Here is a 27,067-nt window from a genome sequence, read left to right on the forward strand (position 1 = left end):
GCCGTTGTGCAGGTAGACTGGCGATTGGCGGCCAAAGTTTTCGACCTTCTCCACTGCTTGCCCGGTTATTGTAGTTTTTTTTAAGGGATTGCTCGTATAGACATTCAACGATTTGGTCTTGTTGACGTTGATGGTGAGACCTGTCGTAGAGGAGAGTTCGGCTTACTCTGCATATCAGAGCGCCGGTCGTTGCGCTAGTAGTACAATATCATCAGTCAAGGTGCTTAGGTGCTCCATTGTAATAGTCATCCAAAGCATCATCTCATCGATTACGTTGAGGAACAGTAGCGGATATAGATCACATCTCTGTCCCACTCCAGCGACTACCCGGATGGCGTCGTCACACAAAACTCCGTTATGCAGTACTCTTCACATATTGATTTATTTGGACTCGTATTTGGCTGCTTTGGTTCTTGCCCACTCTATCGCGGCCTTTGCTTCTCTACGTTCCATAATCTTCCGGCAGGTTGTATCTCCAATGGAACATATGGGTAGAAGCAGTCCGAAATCAGAGTAGAAGAAGAGGAGTGGTTTTACTTAAGCACATGTCCATTATGATCAATGATAAGCTTAACTTATCGGGCCATGTCAATTGCATATGCAAAAAGGCATCACTTTTATGATAAGAGCATTATCATGCACGTTTGATTTCAAACTGTTCAGCACTTGAGAGTCAAAAGCGGAGACTGATTGCGGGCATAGCATTGTCCCTAATCAGGTATGGCACTCCTGCCTAGACGAAGCTATTAGGCACTATCCCGAGCAGAAGGGAATAACAAATTCGTATTATATCGTGCAACTGAGATAGTTTCTCAACGAAATGTATTTATTTTAATATTAGTTTCAGGGTGCTGTTAAAATAACTAAAATATGTAGCAAAAATTCCAGAAACAAACAATATTTTAATATACTTTGGTCAGGAAAGTATGCCGAAACAAAACATCATATGATACAGGGTTAATTTTGGTATCTGACGTTGTGCTGCCTATGATTTCATAATTGACGATTAAGGACTTGAGAACAAACATCGAAAATTTAAAACTTCTCAATCAGTTATACTCAAATGAAGATTGAAACATGTGATTGTAACGATGTCGTTGAATTATCCTCGTAAGCTCATAGTAAGCAAATACTACTTGAATTCAAAACGTTTTAAAACGTTAATGTCCATAATTGAGATGAAAACAAATGAATTATAAAAAATAGCAAATCTCTTTTCCGTAAAATGTAAATCTTTTTAATGTGCTTTTCGTTTTACCTTATCAAGAAATCCACCATAACTGATGATGAATTGATTCAAATGAACATGTCGTGTATTAGCACGAAAGGTGGTACAGAATTCAAAGGGTGCCTAAAACATATATGGCTAGCCCAGCGGCATAGCCAGGAAATAGGTCTTGTTGCGTTCAATGAAGCAAATTCAATGTTCCATCTCCACAACTTGTAATTAATTTTATTCATCTTTATTTCTGTCTGACCCTGAGCTGCATCCCGCTTCGTTCAAATACAACGATCTCGATCCCGTTTTTTTCTTAAGTTAATAAATAATGAGCGTGTTTTTTTTCTTGGTTTTCAATTTATTTATTATTTTGGAGCAAACTTATCTAAACAGATATAACGTAAGGTCATGGCTATTGATCCTTGATGATTTTTCTTAATTCCAATGCATATTGTATTACTAATTTGAAAAACTGCTGTTGTCCACTTTTGGAAATGTTTTCCTAAAAATCAGAAGAACTGTTTGCAAACAAAATTATGTTAATGCACAAATAGTTGTCGGACAATTCGGAATTCTGAGTAAGAAAGTGCAATGTGTAGACTATTTCATGTTCTATTCAGCTTCCGATAATTTTATAATGTATAATGATTTAAATAAAAAAAAAAGATTTTTTACTTCGAACGGGCGAAGGGTTTTATCTAGAAACCACCAATGTGACTACGCTACTGGACCCACCAATGCCTGGCTTATCATAACACACATTTCGCTAATCAATGGTGCTATTAGAGGCCCCAAATGATGACAAAAGTAAGATTAGGAAAGGTTATATATGAGTAAATCATACCATTGATTGGTTTATTTGTGATCGGGATTTAATTTGGACGGGTTTATTCGCGTAACATGTGCGCTAGATAGTTCAGGAGGCAAATGCACAACACCTGTGAAGAATGAAGTATCTAACCACATTAACCTGTCTGGTGCTAACGATTTCGAAGCTACAAAACATTTCTGCAGAAGTGAATTGTGTGAAATGTGAAGATTGTCCGGAAGAAATAACTGATGTATATGAAAGTGAACCGTGTGAATCCTCTTGTGCCATATATAAAAGTGGGAAATGCATGTTTAAAGTTGGAAGATTTTGTATTCACGTGGGAAATGTAATTTTCAGATGACGGTCTGGTTGTGCGCGGTTGTTACACCGGAGAAGTGACGCCTTTGGACACTCCATGTACTGAGGAGCACTGTAACAAGGCACGCGTGCCGGTTTGTGAAAAATGTTCTATATTGGATGACTGCACGACAGTAGCGTGTGACGCATTGGATGATGATTGTTATGTTGGAAAACTGGGTGAGTGCAGAATCAGCAAAAATGCATTATAGGAAACCGAACTATCGTCGCGGCACAGTCCAACAGATGCAACACTAACTAAATATTCGGCAACAATGAGTTTAGTGTTGAATAGTTAGAATACGCTTTTGTGTACAGAATCAGAATGTGTTTTTTTTATCCAGGAATAAAAACATTGTAAACCTCCTGTTAGACACTTTGCACTAGTGCCTTCTATTGATGTATTCTTTTAAGAATTACTAAATCGTATTTCAACCGAATGACTTGAAATGTATTTGTTCCACAATGTTCTGAGTCATTGGTGTTCATAGTTTCTCGATTCGTATGTTGGGTCTTAATCTTCAATTTTGGTTTTAGTTTTATCAACTGACAGCCATTTCAACAAATCTATACCATTTGGTGGAAAGATTTTTCCATTTCATCAAATGCCATTTGGTCGAAAGGACATTAGATCAAAAGGACATTTGCATTATGGTTGAAATAATATGTCGGGTTAACCATTAAAGAATTATGATTGGAAGTGTATGTTATACTGAACTAATTACTTATTGTGTGAATTTTAAGTAAAAGAAAGAGTATCCACTTTCTACTAAATGTCTATTCGATTAAATGTCCTTCAGACTAAATGTCCTTTCGACGAAATGTCATTCGACCATTACCATTATCATTCGACTGAATATCATTCGAAAAAATGTGCTAATATCATTTGAATATGTGCATTAAAATATGAACATCACAGATTCTGTCTAGCGACTTTAAGTTTTGCAAATTAGTCATGAAGAACCAGATTGGCCACGAAATATGTAGCACTGGGTGTGAAGCTGACTACGGATTCGGTGCCTAGTGTTTGACGCAGTAAGTCAGTTGAACTGCGTCATCAACCCTGTCAACTAGGTAATCACATCTTCCAATCAGATAGAAAATTCATCAACTAATGCTGGAATATGTCGATCAAGCGGCGTAGACCATGTGACTTGTGTGGATGAACTCTAATGAGGTGGGTGGGGGGGTAATGACTTCGTATTAAAAATACGACTGGAATGACGATGAATATGAGCACCTACTGAAACAAAAAACGAAACACACAAAACTCGAGATAGCGGCAACACCACTAATTGCATCCAGGAGCTGCGGTTGATCAACTACCTACTAGGAAAGCTTGAACACAATTGTTGGGCTCTGCTAGGAAGCTGAACTAGGTAATCAAGGAAATTGAGGTAGATGAGGTGCTGCCGGAGGAGTAGATGGAAAGTGCCGTGTGTCAAAGAAAGTTTGTGTAATTTAGCTCAGAGAAGCTGCAGAAAAGAAAATTGGTGACACATCGTTCTATAATGTTCTTACTTTGGACTCCGAACAACATTTTGATCGAAAAGAGCTCGCCGTCGATCGACGCGAGACCTGGGCAATGCTCGTGATGAACCTACGCTCGCTACCATCTATGACGGGATGAAGATGGAGGACGGTGCGTGGAGAAGGTGAATGAACAATGATCCGCTGAAAAAGGTTCTTGATAGCGATTCGACAGACACAGAGAACTAATCGCGTTAACTAAGGCTACCTCTTATTTTTGGATTAATGCCGCTTTCGAAATTTAACAGCGGCTGTCAAATCCTACCACGTTGGGCAACCCACGAAATATCTCGCAGAGCGGATATTCATGGTGCCCCTGAATATGCCATGCTGCCAAAGCTCAACACGTTTGGTCCGGAAACATCTTATCTCCGCCGGATATCGATTTATTTGCACCTATCTGTGAGTTACTGTCTGTGATAAACTGATAGCAAATTCCCTATTTACAGCATCGATTGTGCAGTTCAGAGCACTTATCAAATAATGTTAATGATTATATGACGGAAATAAAGCTGTGATCCGAAATATCTAACGGGTTTTTTGTTCCAGAACATCAGTACGTAAGTTTTGTTTTTGCACACATTCCTTTTCAATTAATAATGAGTCATAGAGCAATTTAGGCTCAATTTGTGTCGTGTTTTGTTGTTGCTCACTACTGCAAAAAATCAGAAAAATGGGAAACAAAACAATTTGCGCAGCAATTCTTTATTTTCGAATGGTATTGATTTGGGTACATGGTATGAATTCAAGGAGCAGTTCCCCTACTCTTATAGAAACGTTTTGTTGCCTTTCTATAATGAGCTCGGTTAAACAGATGGCAAACTCCGGTTTCATGTGCGAAACGGCTGAAAGCTACGTTTTTAGTGAATTCATTGTTATATGCATATTATTTAAGTTGCTCATATTATTCAGTCTAGAGCAGTGTTTGGCCGGCTGAAAAACAACTACCAGGAGAGTTGTTTAAACTCGGTGGTGAGGCACTGGCTGAAGCGCTGCACTGGTTCATTACCAAGATTACGGAGGATGAGGTTCTGCCGCAGTAGTGGATGGAAGGTGTCGTGTGTCCCATCCACAAAAAGTGCGATAAGCTGGATTGTAGCAACTACTGCGCAATCACATTGCTGAACGCCGCCTACAAGGTACTCTCCCAAATTTTATGCCGCCGACTAACATTAATTGCAAGAGAGTTCGTGGGGCAGTAACAGGCGGGATTTATGGGTGAACGCTCTACCACAGACCAGGTGTTCGCCGTACGTCAGGTATTGCAGAAATGCCGCGAATACAACGTGTTCACTATATTTGTTACTATTTTTGTATTCGTATATCATGAGGCTAACACGATGATACTTTTATACCCAGGGAAGTCGAGACAATTTCCAATCCGAAAATTGCCTAGACCGGCACCGGGAATCGAACCCAGCCACCCTCAGCATGGTCTTGCTTTGTAGCCGCGCGTCTTATCGTACGGCTAAGGAGGGCCCCTGATACTTCCGTAAGCTATAGATCTAAGATGCAGCGTCGATATCATACTGCATAAATGTTCTGTCTTGACTTTTATTGGGAGGGACAGTCATGCCTTTATGGGCTGTTATCTTAGCATATGATCTTATTTTTGTCTTTATTAACGAGACTTGCAGCCCTGGCTCATCTCTGGAAGGAGCATAAGAATTATGAATATCAGTTGACTGAAAGCTTTAAGACACTTCGAGTAATTTTTAAATTTTAATTTTAAATATGAACAAATTTTGGTTTTTTCGCTTTTATTGAAAAGGAAAAAGTGGATTGAATTTCGAGTTGTGAATTTTTCGATTTAATACAATATGTTTAACGCAGGGATAGGGATTAACCACTTTGGCTTTTTGACTTAAATTCGTTTATTTTTCAATTTTTGTATAGTACAGTATTTTAACAACATTTCAAGTGGTTGGCCACAAGGCCCTTCAACTTTAGTCTCTTTTTTAAGGTTATTTTCAATAAAATTTCAAAAGATTATCTAGCTTGATTTACCATATCATCCTTTAGGAGGAATTGATTATTTCAGAAATTTGATAACCTAACTACTATGTACACTAATATTCACAATAAAAATTTGATAACCTAGATTGGAACTAGCGCCCTATTTGGAGCCTGATCGGAATGCAAGCAACGGACCCTAAACTTTTCTTTACACTCACCAAAGCGTTCATGTAAGGTTTTATTCCGGCCAGACGGTGGACCTCGGATGTTCTTGTCCTGGGAGGGTGTTGAGGATCATCCTCAGGAATTTGTTTTGGACCCGTTGAAGTTTGAGGTGGTGGGTTTTAGCGCAGCTCTCCCAGACCGGCATGCCATATTCTATCACAGGAGGATGATTTGCTTGTAGACAGCAAGCTTATTTTCAGGGACAATGACGACCGGCGGTTGATCAAAGGGTACAGTAGTTTCAACAAGACGTTACACTTTGTCACCGTTTTGTCAACCTGCTGCCTGAAAATACAAGCTTGCTGTCGAGGGTCAAGCCAAAGAGTAGTCGGCCTCATTGGCCCATTCACAGTCGTGCCATTGAGGATGATTTTACAGTCCCCAGGCGGAACAAGTTTAGGGGATTTGGAGTGGGGAAAATGATGACCTGGGTCTTCGCCGCGTTGATACAGATCTTCCAGCTGGTGAGGTACTCTGTCAGGGCATCCAGGCCTCATCGTTGGAGTTTTGCCACTAGCGCTCTGATCACTCTACCGTTGTAGACGATGGATGTGTCATCTGCGAACAGAGACAGAATGCCGCCTTCTGGAGGTTCTGGCATGTCGGATGTGAACAGATTGAAAAGCAGGGGCCTGAGGATACTGCCCTGGGGACGCCTGCGACGATGTTGTGCGCATTGAACTCGCTCCGCTGATTGAGACCCGGAATGTCCTTGTCGACAGGTAATGGTTGATGATTTTCACCAGGTAGCTGGGAAGATTGTAGCGTTGTAGTTTGTACACCGGGCCATCATGCCATACATTGTGGAATGCCTTCATCGAGTAAGGCCATGGCGGATGTTTTGAGACAAACTTGTTCCTTCTGAGGACGTTGGTAACTCGGGTCAGTTGGTGTACAGTTGACCGACCGCGTCGGAAACCAAACTGTTCCTCGAGCAAGATGTTGAGATTTTCGGCAGACTCAAGTAACCGGTGATGAATAGCTTTTTCGAATAGCTTGGATAATCCTGAGAGAAGGCTGATGGGACGATAGCTTTTGGGTGAGGAAGGATCCTTCCCAGGCTTCCGGATGGGGATGACTTTCGCTGACTTCCAGGCCGATGGGAAGTAGCTGAGCCGGAGACACTGATTGAAGATCAGCGAGAGGTGCTCAAAGAACGGCGCACTCATGTGTTTGAGCTCGAGATTCAGGATGCTGTCGAAGCCTGGGGCCTTCATATTCTTCGATGATTTGATATAGGCCGTCAATTCACCAGTTGTGATCTCCAACTCCCTCCGAGAAGTCGTTGGGAATCAAATGGATGTTGTTAGCATGCTCGTTGACGGCTGCTTCGTGTGGACTGACGATGTTCTGCCCAAGATTGTGTGAGCTGACGAAGTGACGACCTATTTCAGTGACCTTCTCTGCAGGAGTTATCAAGCGATCCTTAGAGCAATTATTGTCTAGTGGGATCAAAGGTGGAATGGGCTGAGGCTTGGATTTTTGTATTTTGGTCATTTTTCAGAACGGTTTAGGTGGAAGAATGCGGATCTTATTCGAGAAATTGTTATTTTGAGGTCCATCATTCTGGACTTGTTAATTTTGTGATTCGATTGCAGCGTGTTTTAAGCTCAGGCAGTCCAGTACGCTGAAACTGCCTGCGAGTGACATTCCGCAATCGAATCAAATCTTTGGTGAGTGTATCGATGTTTAAGGAGTCGCTTACCTGCCGAGCCGTCGGTACGTGTTGCTCTCGGGCCGCCGTGATCGCCTCCTCGATAGCGCACAGCTGGCGGTCGATACTTTCCGGCGTCTCCGGACGCACCTCGTAGTCGACGGTGTTATCGACGCACTGCTGGAAACGCTGCCAGTTCACTCGGTGGTAGTTCCGCCGTAACTGCTGGTGCCGATTGACCGAGGAGCCCAGTTCCGCCACCACCGGATAGTGATCCGAACTGAGCTCCTGGTATACAACCGGCTGCGAGACGTGGTCACTCAGGTTTGTTACGTAGAGGTCGAGCGTTGCGTGGGCACCGGACCGACTCAGCCGAGTGGGGAATCCGGGCTCAGGATCGTGTAGTGGCCTTCCTCCATGTCGTTGCTCCAGATGGTGCCGTTTCGATTGCCGCGACTGTTGCCCCAGGCTTGATGTTTGGCATTCAAGTCGCCGGCAATGATATACTGGCCTTGCCTCCGCGTCAGCTTGACGATGTCCCTCCGAAGGGCAGCCGATGATCCATCGCCGGCTTTGGCTTGCGTTGGACAGTACGCCGCGATGAGCGCGATTGTGCCGACCGAAGTGGTGATTTCGACACCGATGGCCTCGATGACACTGAGCTGGAAGCTTGGAAGCAGACGACAGTTGATGTTGTAGCGAAGAGCGATGGCCACACCACCTCCCTGGTCGGCCGGTCGAGTCGCACGATGCGGAAGTCCGGGATGTTGATGTTCACCTCCGGTTTTAGGTGCGTTTCGGTGATGAACGCCACGTCTATTTCCTTCTCCTCAAGGAAATCCTTCAGCTCGATTGTTTTGCTCTTTAGCGAGCAAGCGTTCCAGTTGACCAGGCCCACCCTAGCAGCCATTTTCAATGATGAACATGCCAAGTGTGAAGACCTGGTCGAATCGGTTTTGCAGCCGCGCAGTCGAGTGGCGAGCTGCGCGAAGATCGGCATCAGTTGCTCCGGAGTGTACAGTGGGGCAGATTCCTCCGGTGGGACGGCTTCGTTGTCTGACTGCCGACGGAACCCAGGAGGGGGGAGCAGGGGCCATTCGCTGGTGCATGGTGACGACGATGTAAGAGCCTAGCCCGACGACGCGGCCGCCGCCAGTCGCTTGTGCGGCTGTCGCGGAGGGACTATTGGAACCACACGACGGGGAGCAGGGATGGCTGGAAAGTTCACCTCGTTGATTACAGAAACACGGTTCTTCTTTGGCATGATCCTGGTGGAAGCCTTCTTCCGGATTTCCAGGAACTCGGCTCGCTTTGGGCAGCCCTTTGTGGTGGCCCGATGTTTGTCGCCACAGTTGGCGCACTTGGGATCGGCCACCTCCATTTTGTCGCACTCGTCAGTCGGATGGGGTTCGCCACACTTGTTGCAGCGCGGCTTCATGCGGCAGTTCCTGGTGCCGTGCCCGAAATTGAAGCAGTTGGTGCATTGCGTTACATCGCGGTGCACTGGCCGATATCGCTCCCAGTCAACGACGGTGTAATTTATAACGCCAACCAGCTTCAGGTCCTTCCAGGTAGTGGAGCCGTGCTCCAGATGGATCAGGTAAAGCTGGTCGCGATATTTCCTCGCCTTGTCGTGACGAGCGATCTTGTGGACGGCTACTGGCTTCAGTCCGCAACTTTCAAGCTCTGCTTGAGCTCTTCCTCCTTCATGTCGTGAAGTCCTCGCAGCAAAGCCTTGAGCGGCTTCGTGCCGGGATGGTCATGAGTGTAGTACTCATACTTGTGGACCTCGAGGAACTCCACGACGGATTGATGATGGTCCCGGTTGGCCGGCATCACTTTCACGCCCTCGCTGCAGAGCCGAAAAGTACATTTCAGCCCCTTAGCGATCAGCTGGCGTAAATCCGGCGGATCGCCCTTCACAAACACGGGCGGGCACTTCTCCTTCCGCTCCGGTTGCACCTGCGGCAGCTGCGATTGCTGCTTCTTCCTCTTTTTCGGCGGATTGCCGGCGTCATCAAGCGGCAACGGCGAGAACACGTTGCTCTACAAAAGCTGCTTGGAGGGGTTACCCGCGCCTCCAAGAGCAGTGCGCTTAGGGACTTTTCCAGCGACCGAATCGGCCACCGAGTCTCCCATGACGGGTCCAGGAGAAAATAACGCCAACGCGACAAGCGAAAACGTAAATAGCGAACGAACGAGAAAAAACACTTCGAAAAAATGCGCGAGCAAAAAACACGTCCGTACGTGTTGCTGTCTCGAACTGGGATGAGGGATTAACCAAAAAGCTACGTCCCTTATATAGATGGGGTGTCTGAATTTGTGACGAAATACTACGATGGGGGAGGGGGGCCTAAAACAGTTTGCACAGTTGTGCATTGCGATAGTCATGATTTATTTATTACTGTCAAATTTGATTTGTGAAAAAAGCAATTTAGTCTCATTGATGCTGATGGGAACACAAATTTACACAACAATCATTGTTTCTTTTTTCGTTTATTCCTTAGATGAAAGTCGTGGTTGCACTTCAGATGATATTTATGGTGGCACCCCGGAAAACTTTGATGTATGCTCTACGGACAGCTGTAATCGTATCGTCGAATGTGTCATATGCAACTCAGCCAATGGAGAACAGTCGGACTGCTTGGAGAATCCGAATAAATATCTCACACCTTGCAAAAATCACGGTTTGCCCAAGGAAAATAACTGCTATCGATGCCAAGGTACACCCAGAAAATTGTTTGTAACATTTGTAATACGAATAAACTCTCAAAAGTGTGTTTTAGAAAGCAGTGTAAGTTTCCAACTAGGATGCACTTCTGCTGATGACAAGGATTCAAGTTCATATTGCACCGATTGTTGTAAGGAATGTGAATCTGATAATTGCAACTCAAAAGGTTTGTACTAAATGTTACAGTAAAAAGCTGCGTTATAGTATTGAGGTAGGGAATATAAGTATTGAAACAAGTGTAAAAAACACTGTAAATTCGATGAACACTAATTACAAACCACACAAATCATTAGTTTCTACTACATTTTCTAACTCTATAATTCTAATCTAGAACATTTCTATGACACATGCTTGGAACATTGGCAATCGACCGGTTGGGATTTCCGCTGATGGCGCTTATCTTGATTTGGACTGATCGCACATAACATATGTGTAACTCGGGTAGCAAAAGTTGTACCCTTATAACAGATTGAATGTGGTATACGGAACATCGAAACGTCAAAAGATATGGTATAACAGTATTGAATTAGCAAGGGGTCGCGTGATTTTTACTATTTATCTGATTATTATTCACACCAAAATTAGCCAATTTTTTTTTAAATTACAACGTCGTGGTGGAATAAAATTGAATAGTACTAAACTCGCCTTATAAGAGGTAAAGACATTCCACAAAAAAAGGCTTATTGTTTTATAGTTTTGTAACCCAATTCTTCCATATTGATGGTTTAAAGTGCTGATGTTGATGTAAATAATATCTCTAAATAATAAAAATTAAATCGTATCCGCATAACTCGAAAACGGCTGGATGGATTTTCTTCATTCCTTCAGCAGATTCGTTGTCGTTTCCGACGGGCTTAAATGATATATCCTCATGCGAAAATAATGAGATTAGGGTCACTCCTGACGGAATGCAAGTTGCCGCAATGCCGCAGTGAAAAATGTTTAGGCTTGCACATGACATTACATTCGAAGAAACTTTTTGATTATTTTGGCTATCCTCTAGCAGTGCATTTTCGCTAAAATTAAAGACTTTTTTTACTTACGAAAGCAAAACAAATTGTTTATTCGATAAAACTTTTCATAAAATCTATTTCACCTAAATCGCAATACCTTTCGATCTGCAACAATAACGATGTTCATTTGGCTCAGATTTTGACAGTTCTCAAAGCTCGATTGGCTCAAGATGGCCGCTTTCGCATATCTCTGAATGTAGGATCCCTATGCATAACCATGCGAAAAATGTCAAATAAAAATTACAGTCAAATCTCCATGAGTCGATGTTCTATGACTTGTTGTCGGCTCATGGAGATTCGCTGTAAGCAAATTATGCCATATGAAACCAATATTTTCTGGGTTACTGTGATGGTAACCTTCCAAGGATTTTCTATTCTACATCTTGATATTTCCATGAATCGACTGTTCCTTTCAATATCAACTCATGAAGGCCAGTCACAATCATTATAAAATTATATGATTATTATAAAATTGATTATTAACCTAATTATACGACCGTCTAAGACGAATTAAGTACTCTCCATTTGATTCCACCAATTAATTTTCGATATCTTTGCAGATACGTATTTCGACCACACAGTTGTGGTCGAAATACGTATCTGCAAAGATATCGAAAATGAACTGGTGGAATTAAATGGAGAGTACTTAATTCGTCTTAGACGGTTGAATACATTCCACTAAAAGAGCTTTATATATTTTTCTAATTATACGATTTATCTTTTGAAACTCTGTAATTTTTTTTTAATTTTTTTTTTATTCCTTTCTTTATTTGGTAGGCACTCTGTGTTACTTAACCGCTACTGTGCCGGAATCTACTGTGGTATTCTGCTGCCAGAATCCACACAGAATCCATTTTTAGATTTTTCCATTATTCATTGTTGTTGTCGTTGCTGGTCCATCTCACCGTGAGTCCATTGTGTCCATCTGTCCGTGTCGTGAATCCAATGATCGTTGCATTGTTCGGTTGCCATTTATCCGGGTACGTTGGAGGAATGCCTCCAATTTGTCAGTCGTCATCAGGCAGTCGTAACGGTAAGAGCGCTCCCCAATACGCCACCGTATAGGCTGCGCATCTGGCGACTGACGAGGGTTTGGTGGAGGGGCTGGGAATCGAACCCATGACCATTCGCTTGTAAGGCGAACGTGTAGCCAATTACGCTACGGGACCCTCAACTCTGTAATTAACTATGAAATATTTTGAACATGAAACTTCGATTTATCATACTACAGTAACACCAAACTTTCGAATGAAATATTACAATATTAGTTCACAATATCAGTGTTTTGCTGTTTGAACATTAAATGTAATCAACATTTCCCCTTATCGGTACAAATTTTGAAACCAGAATATTATCAAGCAATTTGCCAAGTTGTTCAAATTAACCTAATGCTTAGTTAAAGCGTATTAAGTAAATTAGTGTTGAAATAGCTTTTCAATTCTCAAAATGGTCAGAAACATTGTTAATATAGTTCATTATTATTCCAAACTAAAAACACCTTGCGACGCCGTCCTGGGGTTTGCTTTCGTATACTTGGTTAATGATTTAGGTCAGACGATATACATATATTCAACATTGCAGTCTCTACGGAATAAAAGTATTAACAAGAATGACATCTAGTCAATAATAAAACTTTAATTTTGAAAACTGTTTGATTTTTTTTTTCATTTCATTCGCAACTCATTTTTGCAACTTGTAAACCAACATTGGTGTATCCCTCGCCATCCTTTTGAAAAAACCGAAAACTGCATATTCACAGATTAGTTTCTAATGTAGAACAGTTTTAAACGACATCTTAATTAACAATTTTTGAAAAAACTTCAATTTTCTTCAATTCATGCACAAACTTATTGAACCGATTTGAGGATCATTTCATTTTCGATACTAGTAATCGGTAAAAAAAAGATATTGTTATAAAATCGCCTGAAAACAGCTGTTTTAAATAAAGAAAATGTCGATATTGATTTTATATCTTGTCCATTGTTGTGAAAAGCGCAGAAGAGATTTGTTTTCAGATATTATCTCCCATTTCTCGATAATGTTTAAAATATACGCATGCTGAAATTGAATTTCTCCACACATCGGTTGTCTATCCTGACCTTTGTACTCTTTGAAACAAAGTGTTCTAATTTTCTGATCATATGGTATTTGTTTACATTTGAGAATGACAGAACGATGTTCCCGACGCTCGTTATAACAGTTTTGGCCCACCGAAAGGGGGTCAACTTTTTTATGGGGATTTTGTTCTAAGATCCACTTATGTGCTGATCGGGTTCGAAGTCCACGTGTTCTGCTGACGGTGTTTCTAGATATGCCCCATTCAAGCATTTCTTAAATTGCTCGTCTACTTTTTTTGTAGTGCTGTGGATACTTACACGTCCTTTTATTAATTTTTTTGCTAATTATCTAATACATGCAGTCATCACTTAGACTAGGTGTTCTGTGTTTTCTTAACACTATCATCCTTATTTGCTATATTAAATTTTAGTTATTATTAATACATTTCAATTGCCTCTGGCAGTTAGGATTTTTCCTCTGGTTGAATTGAACCATGTAGGAATTACAATGTTTTAAACTTATACTAAACTTAACCTAATTATACTAAGGGTACAAGGAGCTAATCGGTTGCAATAGAAGATTGCAACGATTTTTGTTTAAAATTGGAAATTATTTTGTTGGACATTTGTTGCAATATCTCAATATTACAAAATCTATGAAGTTCATTGGTACTATACCCCGGAGGCAACTTCAGAATCATTTTCAAAATTTTATTTAGAATCCTCTGGAGTGCCTTCTTTCTGGCAATGCAGCAACTAGTCCATATTGGCACAGCATACAACATGCCTGGTCTAAAAATTTGTTTGTAAATCAAAAGTTTGTTCTTAAGACAAAGTTTTGATTTTCTGTTTATAAGTGGATATAGACACTTAATATATTTGTTACATTTGGCTTGAATGCCCTCAATGTGACTTTTAAAAGTTAATTTTTGATCTAGCAGAAGTCCTTAATATTTAGCTTCGCTAGAACAATTAATTGGAACCCCATTCACAGTGACAATATGTCTGCTAGAAGGATTCAAATAATAAGCTCTCAGCTTATGTGGGAAAATTATAAGCTGAGTTTTGGAAGCATTCGGGGAAATTTTCCATTTTCGCAACTAAGTGGAGAAAATATCTAAACTGACACGAAGGCTTCGCCCTTTGGCTGAAAGATAAATCAGATAAGTCAGAAGTAGAAATGTTGTACAATATGGGCCCCAGTATGCTGCCTTGGGTAACACCAGCCCTTAAGGTCACTCCTGGCGGAATCCAAGTTTCAAAGTTCTCGCGTTTTCGGGGTCACACAACTCGATACGGATGCGGTGCACAACTGTTGTTTCTGTTGATTTAGCTTTGCTGCGACGCAGCATGCGTGGAAAAATAAAAATGACAGTTGTGCGTTGCTTCCGTATCGAGTGGTGTGCCCCCGAAACCGCGAGCACTTTGAAACTTGGATTGACCCTAAAGGTAATCTATAAGATTTAGAATTCTGATAGTTTACCTGCAGTGAGCGATCTGACAAATAACTTTGGATCAGTTTAATAATGTACAGAGGAAAATTAAAATTCTTTAATTTAACAATCAAACCTTCATGCCATACACTGTCAAATGCTTTCTCTATATCAAATAGAGCAACTCCAGTCGAATATCCTTCAGATTTGTTGAGCCGAATTAAATTCGTAACTCTTAATAATTGATGGGTGGTTGAATGCCCATGGCGAAAACCAAATTGCCCAACAGCAAAGATAGAATTGTCATTAATATGAACCATCATTCTATTTAAAATAATCTTTTCAAACAGTTTGCTTATTGAAGAAAGTAAACTGATTGGGCGGTAACTAGAAACCTCAGCTGGATTTTTCTCCGGCTTCAAAATTGGAACAACTTTGGCGTTTTTTCATCTATCTGGAAAGTAAGCCAATTGAAAACATTTATTAAATAAATTAACCAAAAAGGATAAAGAGCTCTCAGGGAGTTTTATGATAAGTATGTAGAAAATACCATCACCACCCGAGGCTTTCATATTTTTAAATTTTCTAGTAATAGATCTCACTCCATCCAAATTAGTTCCCAACGAAGGGTCAAAAACATTGCCTGTCTTCGAAGCTCCGTGTAAGGTGTAACCTGATCCTCAATTGGATTAGTGAGACCAAGACTATAATTATGGGCACTCTCGAACTGCTGAGCAAGTTTTTGAGCCTTTTCGCCATTTGTTAATAAAATCTTATTTCCCTCTTTAAGCGCTGGAATTGGCTTTTGAGGTTTTTAAAAAAAATCCGTAATTTCCAAAAGGGTTTCTAACTGGGATCCAACTTCGAGACATTATTCTCAAAGTTGGTATTTCTCAGAATAGCGAAACGTTTTTAAATTTCATTTTGCAAATCTCACCAAATAACTTTCAACGCGGGATCGCGAGTTCTTTGGTATTGCCTCCGCCTCACATTTTTAAGAAAGATCAGTAGCTGAAGATCGTCGTCAATAATAAAGGAGTTGAATTTAATTTCACATTTAAGAATTGCAATGCCTCTGGCTTCGACAATTAAATTTGTCAAAGATACGAGAACATTATCAATAGCACTTTTGGTATCGAGAGGAATATCAACATCAAAATTCCTATCGATATACGTTTTATATAAATCCCAATCAGCTCTATGGTTAAAAGTAGAGCTGATTTGATTGTAAATGGCTTCTTGTTAGATTTCGAACGTCACAGGAAGGTGATCAGAGTTAAAGTCAGCATGAGTTACCAATTGTCCACACAGCTGACTTGAATCCGTTAAAACTAAATCAATTGTAGAAGGATTTCGACTGGAAGAAAAACAAGTTGGTCCATTGGGATATCCCGCAGAACAGTCTTTAAATAAAATTTTACCATTGGAATTGCTATTAGCATTATTCCATGAACGGTGTTTGGCATTGAAGTCCTCAATTATGAAAAATTTGGATTTGTTGCGAGTTAGAATTTGAAGATCAGCTCTCAACAAATTCTTTTGCTGCCCATTGCGCTGGAAAGGCAAGTAGGCAGCAATAAAAGAGAATTGTCCAAAATTTGTTTCAACAGAAACTCCCAAGGTTTCGAAAACTTTGGTTTCAAACGAAAAATATAATTTATGTTTGATACGTCTATTAATGCAATGGCGACCCCACCACAGGCGCTGGCGGTATATTAAATAATTTGGTTCTCTTTTAATGAAAAGACCAGATTTTAAATATGTTTCAGTTATAATGGCAATGTGCACATTATGAATTGATAGGAAGTTGAATAATTCATCTTCCTTACCCTTTGAAAAGCGGGCATTCCAATTTAAAATTTTCAAAGAATTATTTGGATCCATTAAAACGAATTCCAAAAACAATTTTTTGAGTATATTTGATACCAACCTAAACAGCTTCAGTTTTGGTATTTGCTTTGAACAATGCATCAATCATGTGATGCAATTGTTCTTTCAGAAAATTAAAGTCGGAAGCAGACATGCTACCTGAGTCGTCAAAACGAACGTTATTTTCCGTTGAAGAATGGGTTTGAAAATCATTCATTGTCGGTAAATTTTCAGAAATGAAATTTTGCCTGCCTGCTGCGAGGCTTGCATAGGAGGGCGTGTTTGAAAAATTCGAATTCGACGAACTGCTCGTTACCCGTTGGAAGGTAGGAGCAAAATTTGTTCGTTGATTGTGGTGGGTATGAATTGCTCGACCGGCAAATGATTGCGGATTTTGAGCGTTTGAAATATGTTTTCCCGGCGAATCGGGGATCCTATTGGAATTTCCCGTCATCAATTTTGCACGGCAATTCAAAACTTTTTTGCGTGAAGGCCATCCCCAGAAATTGGATTTATGATTGCCCCCACAATTGGAACATTTAAATGTATTGGAAGCTTCTCTCACAGGACAGTCGTCCTTGGCGTGAGAGGTTCCATTACAAATCATGCATTGAGCATCCATTTGACAATGTTTGGTTCCATGACCTCACTTTTGGCACTTACGGCACTGGGTGGGGTTTTGGAAATTTCCCCCAGGCCTGCGGAAATGTTCCCATGTAACACGGACATGGGACATAATACAGGCCTTTTTTAAAGTTTTCATAATATTTAGTTCATTTTTGTTAAAGTGAACTAAATAAAATTCTTGAGAAATACTCCTCTGGGAAGTTCCAGAGCGAGATTTCTTTTTCATCTTAATTACTTGAACTGGTGAAAATCCAAGTAATTGAGAAATTTCAATTTTAATTTCATCCAGTGATATATCATCACTGGGGAGACCTTTCAAGACGACTTTGAACAATCGCTCAGTTTTGTCATCGTATGAGAAATCCTTATTCAGATTGCAATCAGAAATCAAAGTGGGTGTGGGCTTGATTTCAATCTAGGATAAAAATCACAAAAGCATGAGGATTACTACTCCTGGCCACGCCCATCTGCACCTTAACTTGGGAGGGGAAGGAAGTGTTGATGTAGTATTTACTTAACGAGAAGCCCCCGACTCAGCGACACCCTCATAAGTACCACGGAGTTGGATAATGGGGAAGGTATTCGTTGGGTGAGGATTTGTCTGTAGCTGACAATGTGACCGCGGTAGATCTTACACCGTAACACACCACGCAAAGGTGTCTACCCAGCGTTACGGGGGAGCTTTTTGCCTTTTATCGTACATTAAGCGTAGTTTTTTCATCGTTTCAGAGTTTCTCACTTGTTATGCATGTCCAGATTGTTCTCATTCGATGGATGAAGTTTCTGAAACTTTTCGTTGTCAAGACTATGACACCGAATGTTACATCGCATATGACGGTTAGTGGCCATAGCAGATCCATTTATTTTTCTAAATCTGATTTATGAGCTCTGCAGTTACTACTCAAATTACCTCTCGGGATTGCACGGATGGGCTAACGTCGGACAGGCTCGGAGACATCGTTATGACATGTCCGCAATCCATGTGTAACTCTGCCGAATTTCCAACGCATCTTCAGTGCCATCAGGACGGAATTGATAGGAGCGAATACTGCCTATCAGTGGAATCAGCCAAATGCTACACATTGGAAGATGCCGAGGGAGGTCTACACTACGGTTGCGATCTGGATGAAGGATTCAATGATTGCAGCGAATTTTCCAATTGTTTGGTTTGCAGTTCTGATGGGTGTAACACACCGGTGGACCACGAGAATATTCATCTGGAATGCATTACCTGCAGAGACACGGAAGATTGTATCAATGCAGCCTGTGAAGAGGCCAAATTTTATGACGGATGTTTCACGTACATCAGCGGTTCTACTGTAGAGAAAGGTTGTCTGAATGCACTGACAAACGACGGTTCATCTTCCGAAGTATATTTGGCGTGCAATATTGAGGTACCGAATTGTATTTTTTTTATTGTTCCCTTGTCCAGTGTCGTACCATTTAACTGTTGTGACTTTTTAGTTAAATATCTATAACCAGCAGACGCTAGATGTTTGTACATTTCTTTATAAGTTCTAGCCATAAACTGCATAAAGTTGGTCATATGCGAAATTGCTAGATTCTTATACAAGCGAGATTGACAACAGTTGAAAAAGGCGACCCCGAATCATTTTTACATGTCATCAATTTATTATAACACACTCCACTCGCTAGGCTAGCAAAGACGACCCACCATGTTACAAATGTACTGAATCCAACTGTAATGCAGTCCACTGTCTGACGTGTGATTCTGAGTTCAACGATGCATGCGTCGAAGGCAACGCAGAGACTATCAGCTACGAAGTATGTCCTCCCGAAGACACTTGCGTGATGTTTGTTGGTAAGTGTATTAGCTTTACAAAGTTTTCAGACAGTGAATTAGTTATATTGCAATATTTTCGTGGGATCCTTTAATCGTTCGTTTTGGCTTAAATTCCGAACATGACTCATATTCCGAACACTCGCTTTTATATGGCCGTTTTGGCTTTATTCGTGTAATTATTTCCATAGACTCTTGAATTCCGTGATTCTACAAAATGATTTATAAAAATCTTCTTTCTGAGTGGGGAAAACCGATGAAAATGTCAGTATTAAGGCGGGATTCCACAGAATCTTTTGGTATACCCACGATTTTTTTTTTCGGAATTTTCACGGAAAAATCTGCAGAGCCACAGGTAATTTAAAGAATTTTCAGTGATTTTATTTCAGAATTTCGTCGAGAAATTAGATGAAATTCTGTGGGCATTTTTTTTTAATTTTTACTATTTTTTTCTTAATTTCAACGAGAATTCTTCTGCATTTCCAAGGGAAACTCTTCTGGGTTGCAACGGCATTTTCTATTGAATTTACTTTTACAAAAAAAAAAAAAAAATCGACGGGTTTCCCACGCAATTTTTACCCTTTATTATGGTTAATGTTTCACGAGAAGTTTGTTTGAATATGCAATAGCAACATTTGGAAAATGTTTAGTCTGTTAAAGCGGCTTACTCATATTAATGATTTTCCAAATTGACTTTAAAGTCCAACTGGTCCAGAAACTCTCAAAATTAACTCCAATGATGTTCTTTTGTAAAATCATGAAGTTTGAGATGTCGCAAGTGAGGCTTCATTAATGATCAAAATTTGCCATTTTCCCCTTTCGGAAGACTCCGGAACATGTTCAACTTGTGCAGAAACCCTCAAAATGAGCTCCATTGATCTTGTTTTGCGAAATTATGAAGTTTGAGATGTCGCAAGCTACGTTGTATCACTGATGAAAACTGGCTATTTTTACCGATGGACCAGGTTTCCGGTTATTTTGCAAAATCATGAAGTTTGACATCTCGCACGTTGACTTATAGGAGTGCTAAACAAGTGTTCTCAAAGGTGGAATATATCCGGCCAAGTGGCCAATGCAAAATATTATCCCATTTCCAGAAATTAGAGATCTCAGCGATTGTTTCGAAGGGTTGATTGGTTCAAGAAATGCAGAAGTTGTGATTTTTTGTAGTGATTATATGAAATCGTGAATCGTACGTTCGGAGAAATTGACTATCTAGGGTAAAACGACCTATTATGGAGGGGTTAAGCACCGTGTCAAAACAAAATTGATTTAAAAAATTCCTTAAAAATTACCTGTTGGTATTTTTCCCCATTGCAGTATTCGAATAGGTTGCTCGTTAACTATAGATTCTTAAATATTACGTCAATTGTGCTAAATTTATGTTGTTTTGTTTTTATCACAATAAAAACAAACTACCGCAATAATAGGACGCAGTTGCCTATCGTTGCGACATTTTTCAAGGTCAGTCCTATTGTTGCGGTATTGCATGCAATTCTTATGGAAATCGATACCACGACAATAGGACCTTAGCACTACCGCAATAATAGGCTCAAAGGATTCAAATTTTTGATGAAAAATGTTGATTTTTCATAATTTTGAACAGAATATTGTCAAACAAAAGCTGTTCTAGTCGTTAATTCGATGAGTTTTAGCGTATCCACAATTGTTTTAATGCTTTTATATCCAGAATCGACTATTTACCACTACCGCAACATTAGGACATACCACAACGATAGGACGTTTTACCTTTACAAAAAATTGCAACCGTGTGAGACGAGTTTAGTACTTTCCATTCAATTCCACTACGTTTTGTTATCTTTGCAGATACGTATTTCGACCTCAAATGTGAGGTCGTCTTCAGTGTCTCGTACTTGAAGTCGAGTCAAGTACGAAACACTGAAAACGACCTCACAGTTGAGGCCGAAATACGCATCTGCAAAGATAAAGCCTGTCCACGTTAAATTTCGGACACTTAGACAATGTCTAATTGATTTGTAGCCATTTTATCAATTTGGACGCGAATGAAAACATGCTGAAAGCATCACGTAAAGCTGAGAGATTCATCTGTCGCGTAAATTGATCTTCTCGGTGGTTTGTGAAAATAAAAAAAACGCATTGTATGATGGGTGTCCGAAATTTAACGTGGACAGGCTTTAACAAAACGTAGTGGAATTAAATGGAAAGTACTAAACTCGTCTTAGATGGTTGCAATTGCACTACAAAGAGCTTTTAACATTTTTTCTACAAAAATTGTTTAGTTTTATATACTAGACTCCCTTCTTCTTCTTCTTATTCATTGACATTACTTCTCTCACTGGGACATTGCCACCTCGCAGCTCAGTTTTCATTAAGCACTTCCACAGTTATTAACGGCGAGGTTTCTATGGCAAGTTACAATTTCTGCATTCGTATATCATGCGGCTAACACGATTTTATGCCCAGGGAAGTCGAGACAATTTCCAATCCGAAAAATGCCTAGACCGGCACCGGGTTATTTGTCTGAATGCCGTTTGTGAACAGTGAAAAGTTAGTAATAAGAAGAAAGTAATGGTAAGGAAAAAGAGAAAAGTGAGGTGTAAGAAGTTAGAAGTGAGAAGATAGAAGTGAAAAGTTAGAAGTGAGAAATTTGAAATGAGAAGTGAGAGGTGAAAAGTGAAAAGTGAAACATGAATAGTGAAAAGTGAAAATTGAAAAGTGAAAAGTGAAAAGTGAAAAGTGAAAATTGAAAAGTGAAAAGTGAAAAGTGAAACATGAATAGTGAAAAGTGAAAATTGAAAAGTGAAAAGTGAAAAGTGAAAAGTGAAAAATGAGAAGTGGGAAATGAGAAGAGATGATCAAGGAGTGAGAAATGGGAAGTGTGATGTGATAAGTGAAATGTGAGATGTGGAAATTAAAATATCGTAAAATCAACCCATGGAAGCTCTTCTTCTCTAGTTATTACGCGCGCAACACTCTTAAAATATTATACCGAACTCGGTTACGCTTGGATCGAGTTTTTATCTGCTAATATTTCAGAAGTAAAACATAAATCATGTCAACAGATAATTATGTTTATGTCAAAACATTGATAACATCATCGAAAACCGACTACTTCTCTAAATGCGCGGCAGGCGATCATTGTCCTATTCTATGGCATATTAGGATAAACGCTTGTTGCAAGTTGAGTTTGTCCCAACATTTACAAGAGAGGACAGTGATGTTGTCATTGGTAATGTTGTTGTTTTACATTCCCTGAATATGATGTTGTAGGCGCGCAAAAAGTTACCCTAGAAACAGGCAAATGACGTTAGAGAAGAAAGAAAGGAGAAGGATTGAAGTGAAAGCCTTTGAGCAAGTAGTCAAATATATTATATATTATTTATATCAGAAATAAGAAGGTTAGAAACCAGGCAAATACATAGGTGAATAGAAACACTGATAATTGTAAGTCGTTATTCCAGATTTAGTTCTTTATATTCACTGTATAAACCTCGTTTCAGTTCATGCTGATCAATAAATAAAGATTCAGATCTGCTTTGAGAATCAGTTAGTATTTATGGTTGAATCATCACGATAGATATATAAAGAATTTTTACTTAACTTAGTACTAGTTTTTCACTTAATTCATTGATCTTTGGACAATTTTAAATACGATACACAATTGAATCATTTGTTTGAGAAACTGCATAAGTCCATTTTACACTATTCCGAGAAAACAACAAAAAACTGTTTTCTGAACAAATTTGCACCGAATCTTTCGATTTCTTCGATACAGATCAATAGTTTTTGGCAAAACTCAACACCCTGGGGCATTTTCAATGCAAAAAATCTAAACAGTATTCCACAATTGATCTTCAAAATACGTGGACATATGTAGTTTCTCAAACAAACGAAAAAAATTTCATACATTCCTGAACAAAAATTTCTTTTTCGTTTTTTTGCCAGAATACGTATTTTTGGACAAGGATTTAGAATATATAAAAATTTCATTTTAGCCAAAAATGTTACATATGCAGTTTCTCAAACAAACGGTTCAATTATAGCAATCTATAGTTATTATCACATGTTCTAGGGCCAAGAGCCAAGAACTGGAGTTTAGGCTTTCAGGCCTCCACGCATAAACTAACATCTATGGGGCGATTCAAATAGTGCCAGGGCATTAGGCCGAAGACCGTTAGGCCGAAGGTCATTATGCCGAATGGTCATTAGGGCCGAACGGTCATTAGGCCGTCATTCTTCACCTTACCCCTTCTTCCTTCTCCCTTCTTGCATCTTCCTTCTTCTATCTGTCTTCTTCTTTCTTCTTTTTCCTTCTTTCTTCTTCCTTTTTCCTTTTTCCTTTTTTATTTTTTTATTATTATCGTTTTGACCGAGTTCTTGGACTGCACAACCGAATATACCAACATAATTACCGTCAACTGGGGGGAAGATGATCATTTTTAGGACAAAACATGCAATAACAATGTGTGTTTACATTTCAAATCGAAACAAATATTTTCAAAACATGTACTGCTATACGTTGCAACAATCAACAGCTTTAGTTTTCTGAAATGCATTCGCATTTATTAAAATAAATTAAATTATCACACATTTTTTTAGTAATCTGGTTTGGGGTGAAGTTGATCAAGACAGCTCTACTAAAATAATTATGACCTAGTAGTCAAAATACACTAGGTCATTTGTATGAATGTTGAATTTACTACGTAAAGAAGTCTACGAAGTCAATATTTGAAACGAAAATAGCGTCATTTATGACTATCTCTCTCTTTCTTCCACAAAATACATTTTCATGATTATAATCGAAAAACTCGGATTTCTACCTAGCGGTAACATTACCTGAACGGAGAACTACCGTTTTCTACCGTTGACTACCGTTTCATTAAAAAATTTGGCACTTTTTACTGACACATCAAATGATCATCTTCACCTCAATGATCATCTTCCCCCCAGTTGACGGTACTTCTTTCTTATTCCTTGTTCATTTTTCCTTTTTTTTCCTTCTTCCTTCTTTCTTCTTCCTTCTTTCTTCTTACCTCTTCCTACTTTCTTTCTTCTTCTTTATTCCTTCCTTCATTCTCCCGTCTTTCTTTTTTCTGTCTTCCTTCTTTCTTCTTCCTTTTTCCTTCTACCTTCTTCCTCCTCCCTTCTACATTCTTCTTTCTGGCTTCTTTCACATGTCTTTCTTCTTCCTTCTTCTTTCTTCCTTTTTTTTTCGATCTTCCTTCTTCCTTCTTTTTTCTTCCTGCTTTCCTCTTCCTTCTTCCCTCTTCCTTCTCCCTTCGCCCTTCTTTCTTCTTTCTTCCATTTTCTTCCTTCTTTTTTCTGCCTTCCTTTTTCCTTCTTCCATCTTCCTTCTTCCTTCTTCATTTTTTACTTCTTCCTTCTTCCTTCTTTTATCTTCCATCTTCCTTCTTCCTTCTTCCTTCTTACTTCTTCCTTCTTCCTTCTTCCTTCTTCCTTTTTCCTTCTCCCTTCATCCTTCTTCCTTCTTCCTCTTTCCTTTTTCCTTCTCCTTCTTCCTTTTCCCTTCTTCCTTCTTCTTCCTTTTTCCTTCTTTCGTTCTATTTCTTCCTCACTTCGCACTACTCACTTCTCACTCCCTAGTTCTCATTCGGCATAATGGCCATTCGGCCTAATGACCGTTCGGCCAAATGACCATTCGGCCTAATGACCCAGCATCGAATCAAAGGTGAACGATGTAACATGTGTTGAGTGAGACGTCTGTTTCTCTGTGTTTGTTCATTCCAAGCCATCCAAGAATTCCAAGAACTGAAGAACAGGCCTGAAGTTCAATACGCGTTAACGAATGATCTATTTGTTTTGTTAAATGCATATCAAATTTGCTTCTATAGATTCTATCGAAGATCTGTCTATAGAAGATTCTATAGAAGATGCCCTTCTATAGAAGGGCATGAACCATTAACAAAAGAGATAACAGCCCTTTGGGTACGCGTGACGACATCAAACTTCAATGAAACATTATTTGTAATAAACTTAAATAGAACAATTGCTGAATCGCAATCAGCATAAACGTTCAGAAAAGGCTAACAGCTTTCAATGAGCTGAAAGCCTATACTTTAGGAAATTCTTGGTTAAACTGGGATGCAACAATGGTTGAAGGCCTATACTCCAGAGAATTCTTGGATGACCTGGGAAGAATTATTTATTAGGATGGCATTTCCAACTTGATTCTACGGATTGAAAACTGCATGGACCATTTCAAACAGAGATAGCAACCCTTTGGTTGAGCGTGTAGACCTCAAGTCCCATACTCCAGGGTGTTCTTGGATAAACTGGAAAGGGACAGCTATTTAAGAAGTATCCCCTAGATCGGATAGAACATTATTCATTTGAAAAAATAACAGCCCTTTGGTTACGCGAGTAGATCTCACAACCTATACTCCAGGGAATTCTTGGATGACCTCAAATGGAACAATTATTGAAGGCATATCCAATTTGGTTTTATTGATCAAATAGGACATTAACCAGTTTTTAAAAGAGTTATCCGCCTTTTAATTATGTGGGTAGATCTTATAGCCTTGTTGGAGTCTATTAATCTTTTCTGATTGCTGACAATGCTGACTTATTGCAATTTTTAAATTTTCAGTGTTTTTTTTTTATTTTCCGTGCAACGAATTGGATAAATCTCGCTTAACTTTTCAAAAGGACCTAAGTAACATTTAAAAAAAATCGAGTTAAACACTGGTATTGATAGCATTTCTACTAAACTGTATGTTACGCGAATACCCATGCAAATATCTTCCATTTATTTATATATTATCAGACTAAGGCCGGAGTGGCCTGTGCTGCATAAAAGTCTTCTCCATTCAGCTCGGTCCATGGCTGCACTTCGCCAACCACGCAGTCTGCGGAGGGTCCGCAAATCGTCCTCCACCTGATCGATCCATCTTGCCAGCTGTGCACCTCGCCTTCTTGTTCCCGTCGGATCGTTGTCGAGAACCATTTTCACCGGATTACTGTCCGACATTCTGGCTACGTGCCCGGCCCACCACAGTCTTACGATTTTCGCGGTGTGAACGATGGATGGTTCTCTCAACAGCTGATGCAACTCGTGGTTCATTCGCCTCCTCCACGTACCGTCCGCCATCTGCACCCCACCATAGATGGTACGCAACACTTTCCTTTTAAAAACTCCCAGTGCGCGTTGGTCCTCCACGAGCATCGTCCAGGTCTCGTGCCCATAGAGGACTACCGGTCTTATAAGCCCTTTGTAGATAGTCAGTTTGGTACGGCGGCGAACTCTATTCGATCGGAGCATCTTACGGAGTCCAAAGTACATACGATTTCCAGCCACAATGCGCTTCCGAATTTCTCTGCTGGTATCGTTATCGGCGGTCACCAGTGAGCCCAAGTACACGAATTCTTCAACCACCTCGATTTCGTCACCACCGATAGAAACTCGTGGTGGGTGGCTTACATTGACCTCTCTTGAGCCTCTTCCAATCATGTACTTCGTCTTCGACGTATTGATGACTAGTTCAATCCGTTTAGCTTCGCTTTTCAGTCTGATGTAGGCTTCCTCCATCCTCTCAAAGTTACGTGCCATGATATCAATGTCGTCGGCGAAACCAAATAACTGGACGGACTTCGTGAAAATCGTACCACTCGTGTCAATCCCTGCCCTTCGTATTACTCCCTCCATAGCGATGTTGAATAGCAGACACGAAAGACCATCACCTTGCCGTAACCCTCTACGCGTTTCGAAGGGACTCGAGAATGCCCCTGAAACTCGAACTACGCACATCACCCGATCCATCGTCGCCTTGATCAACCGTATCAGT

At 40.1% G+C, this 27,067-nt stretch overlaps 1 protein-coding gene across 2 annotated transcripts in view; it reads left to right on the forward strand.

The window, feature by feature from the left end:
- Positions 1 to 2,120: 2,120 nt before the first annotated feature.
- LOC134213029 (uncharacterized) overlaps positions 2,121 to 27,067 on the forward strand; it is a 37,757-nt gene continuing 12,810 nt past the window's right edge. For both annotated transcript variants that reach the window (XM_062691497.1, XM_062691498.1), the window contains exons 1-7: positions 2,121 to 2,326; positions 2,388 to 2,567; positions 10,260 to 10,475; positions 10,539 to 10,649; positions 18,212 to 18,319; positions 18,377 to 18,876; positions 19,139 to 19,304. In XM_062691497.1, coding sequence (XP_062547481.1) covers positions 2,167 to 2,326; positions 2,388 to 2,567; positions 10,260 to 10,475; positions 10,539 to 10,649; positions 18,212 to 18,319; positions 18,377 to 18,876; positions 19,139 to 19,304 — 1,441 coding nt within the window. In that variant the 5' untranslated portion in view covers positions 2,121 to 2,166. The remainder of the gene's footprint in view (positions 2,327 to 2,387; positions 2,568 to 10,259; positions 10,476 to 10,538; positions 10,650 to 18,211; positions 18,320 to 18,376; positions 18,877 to 19,138; positions 19,305 to 27,067) is intronic.

This window comes from Armigeres subalbatus, chromosome 2 (genome assembly GCF_024139115.2).
Source record: "Armigeres subalbatus isolate Guangzhou_Male chromosome 2, GZ_Asu_2, whole genome shotgun sequence".
NCBI lineage: Eukaryota > Metazoa > Arthropoda > Insecta > Diptera > Culicidae > Armigeres > Armigeres subalbatus.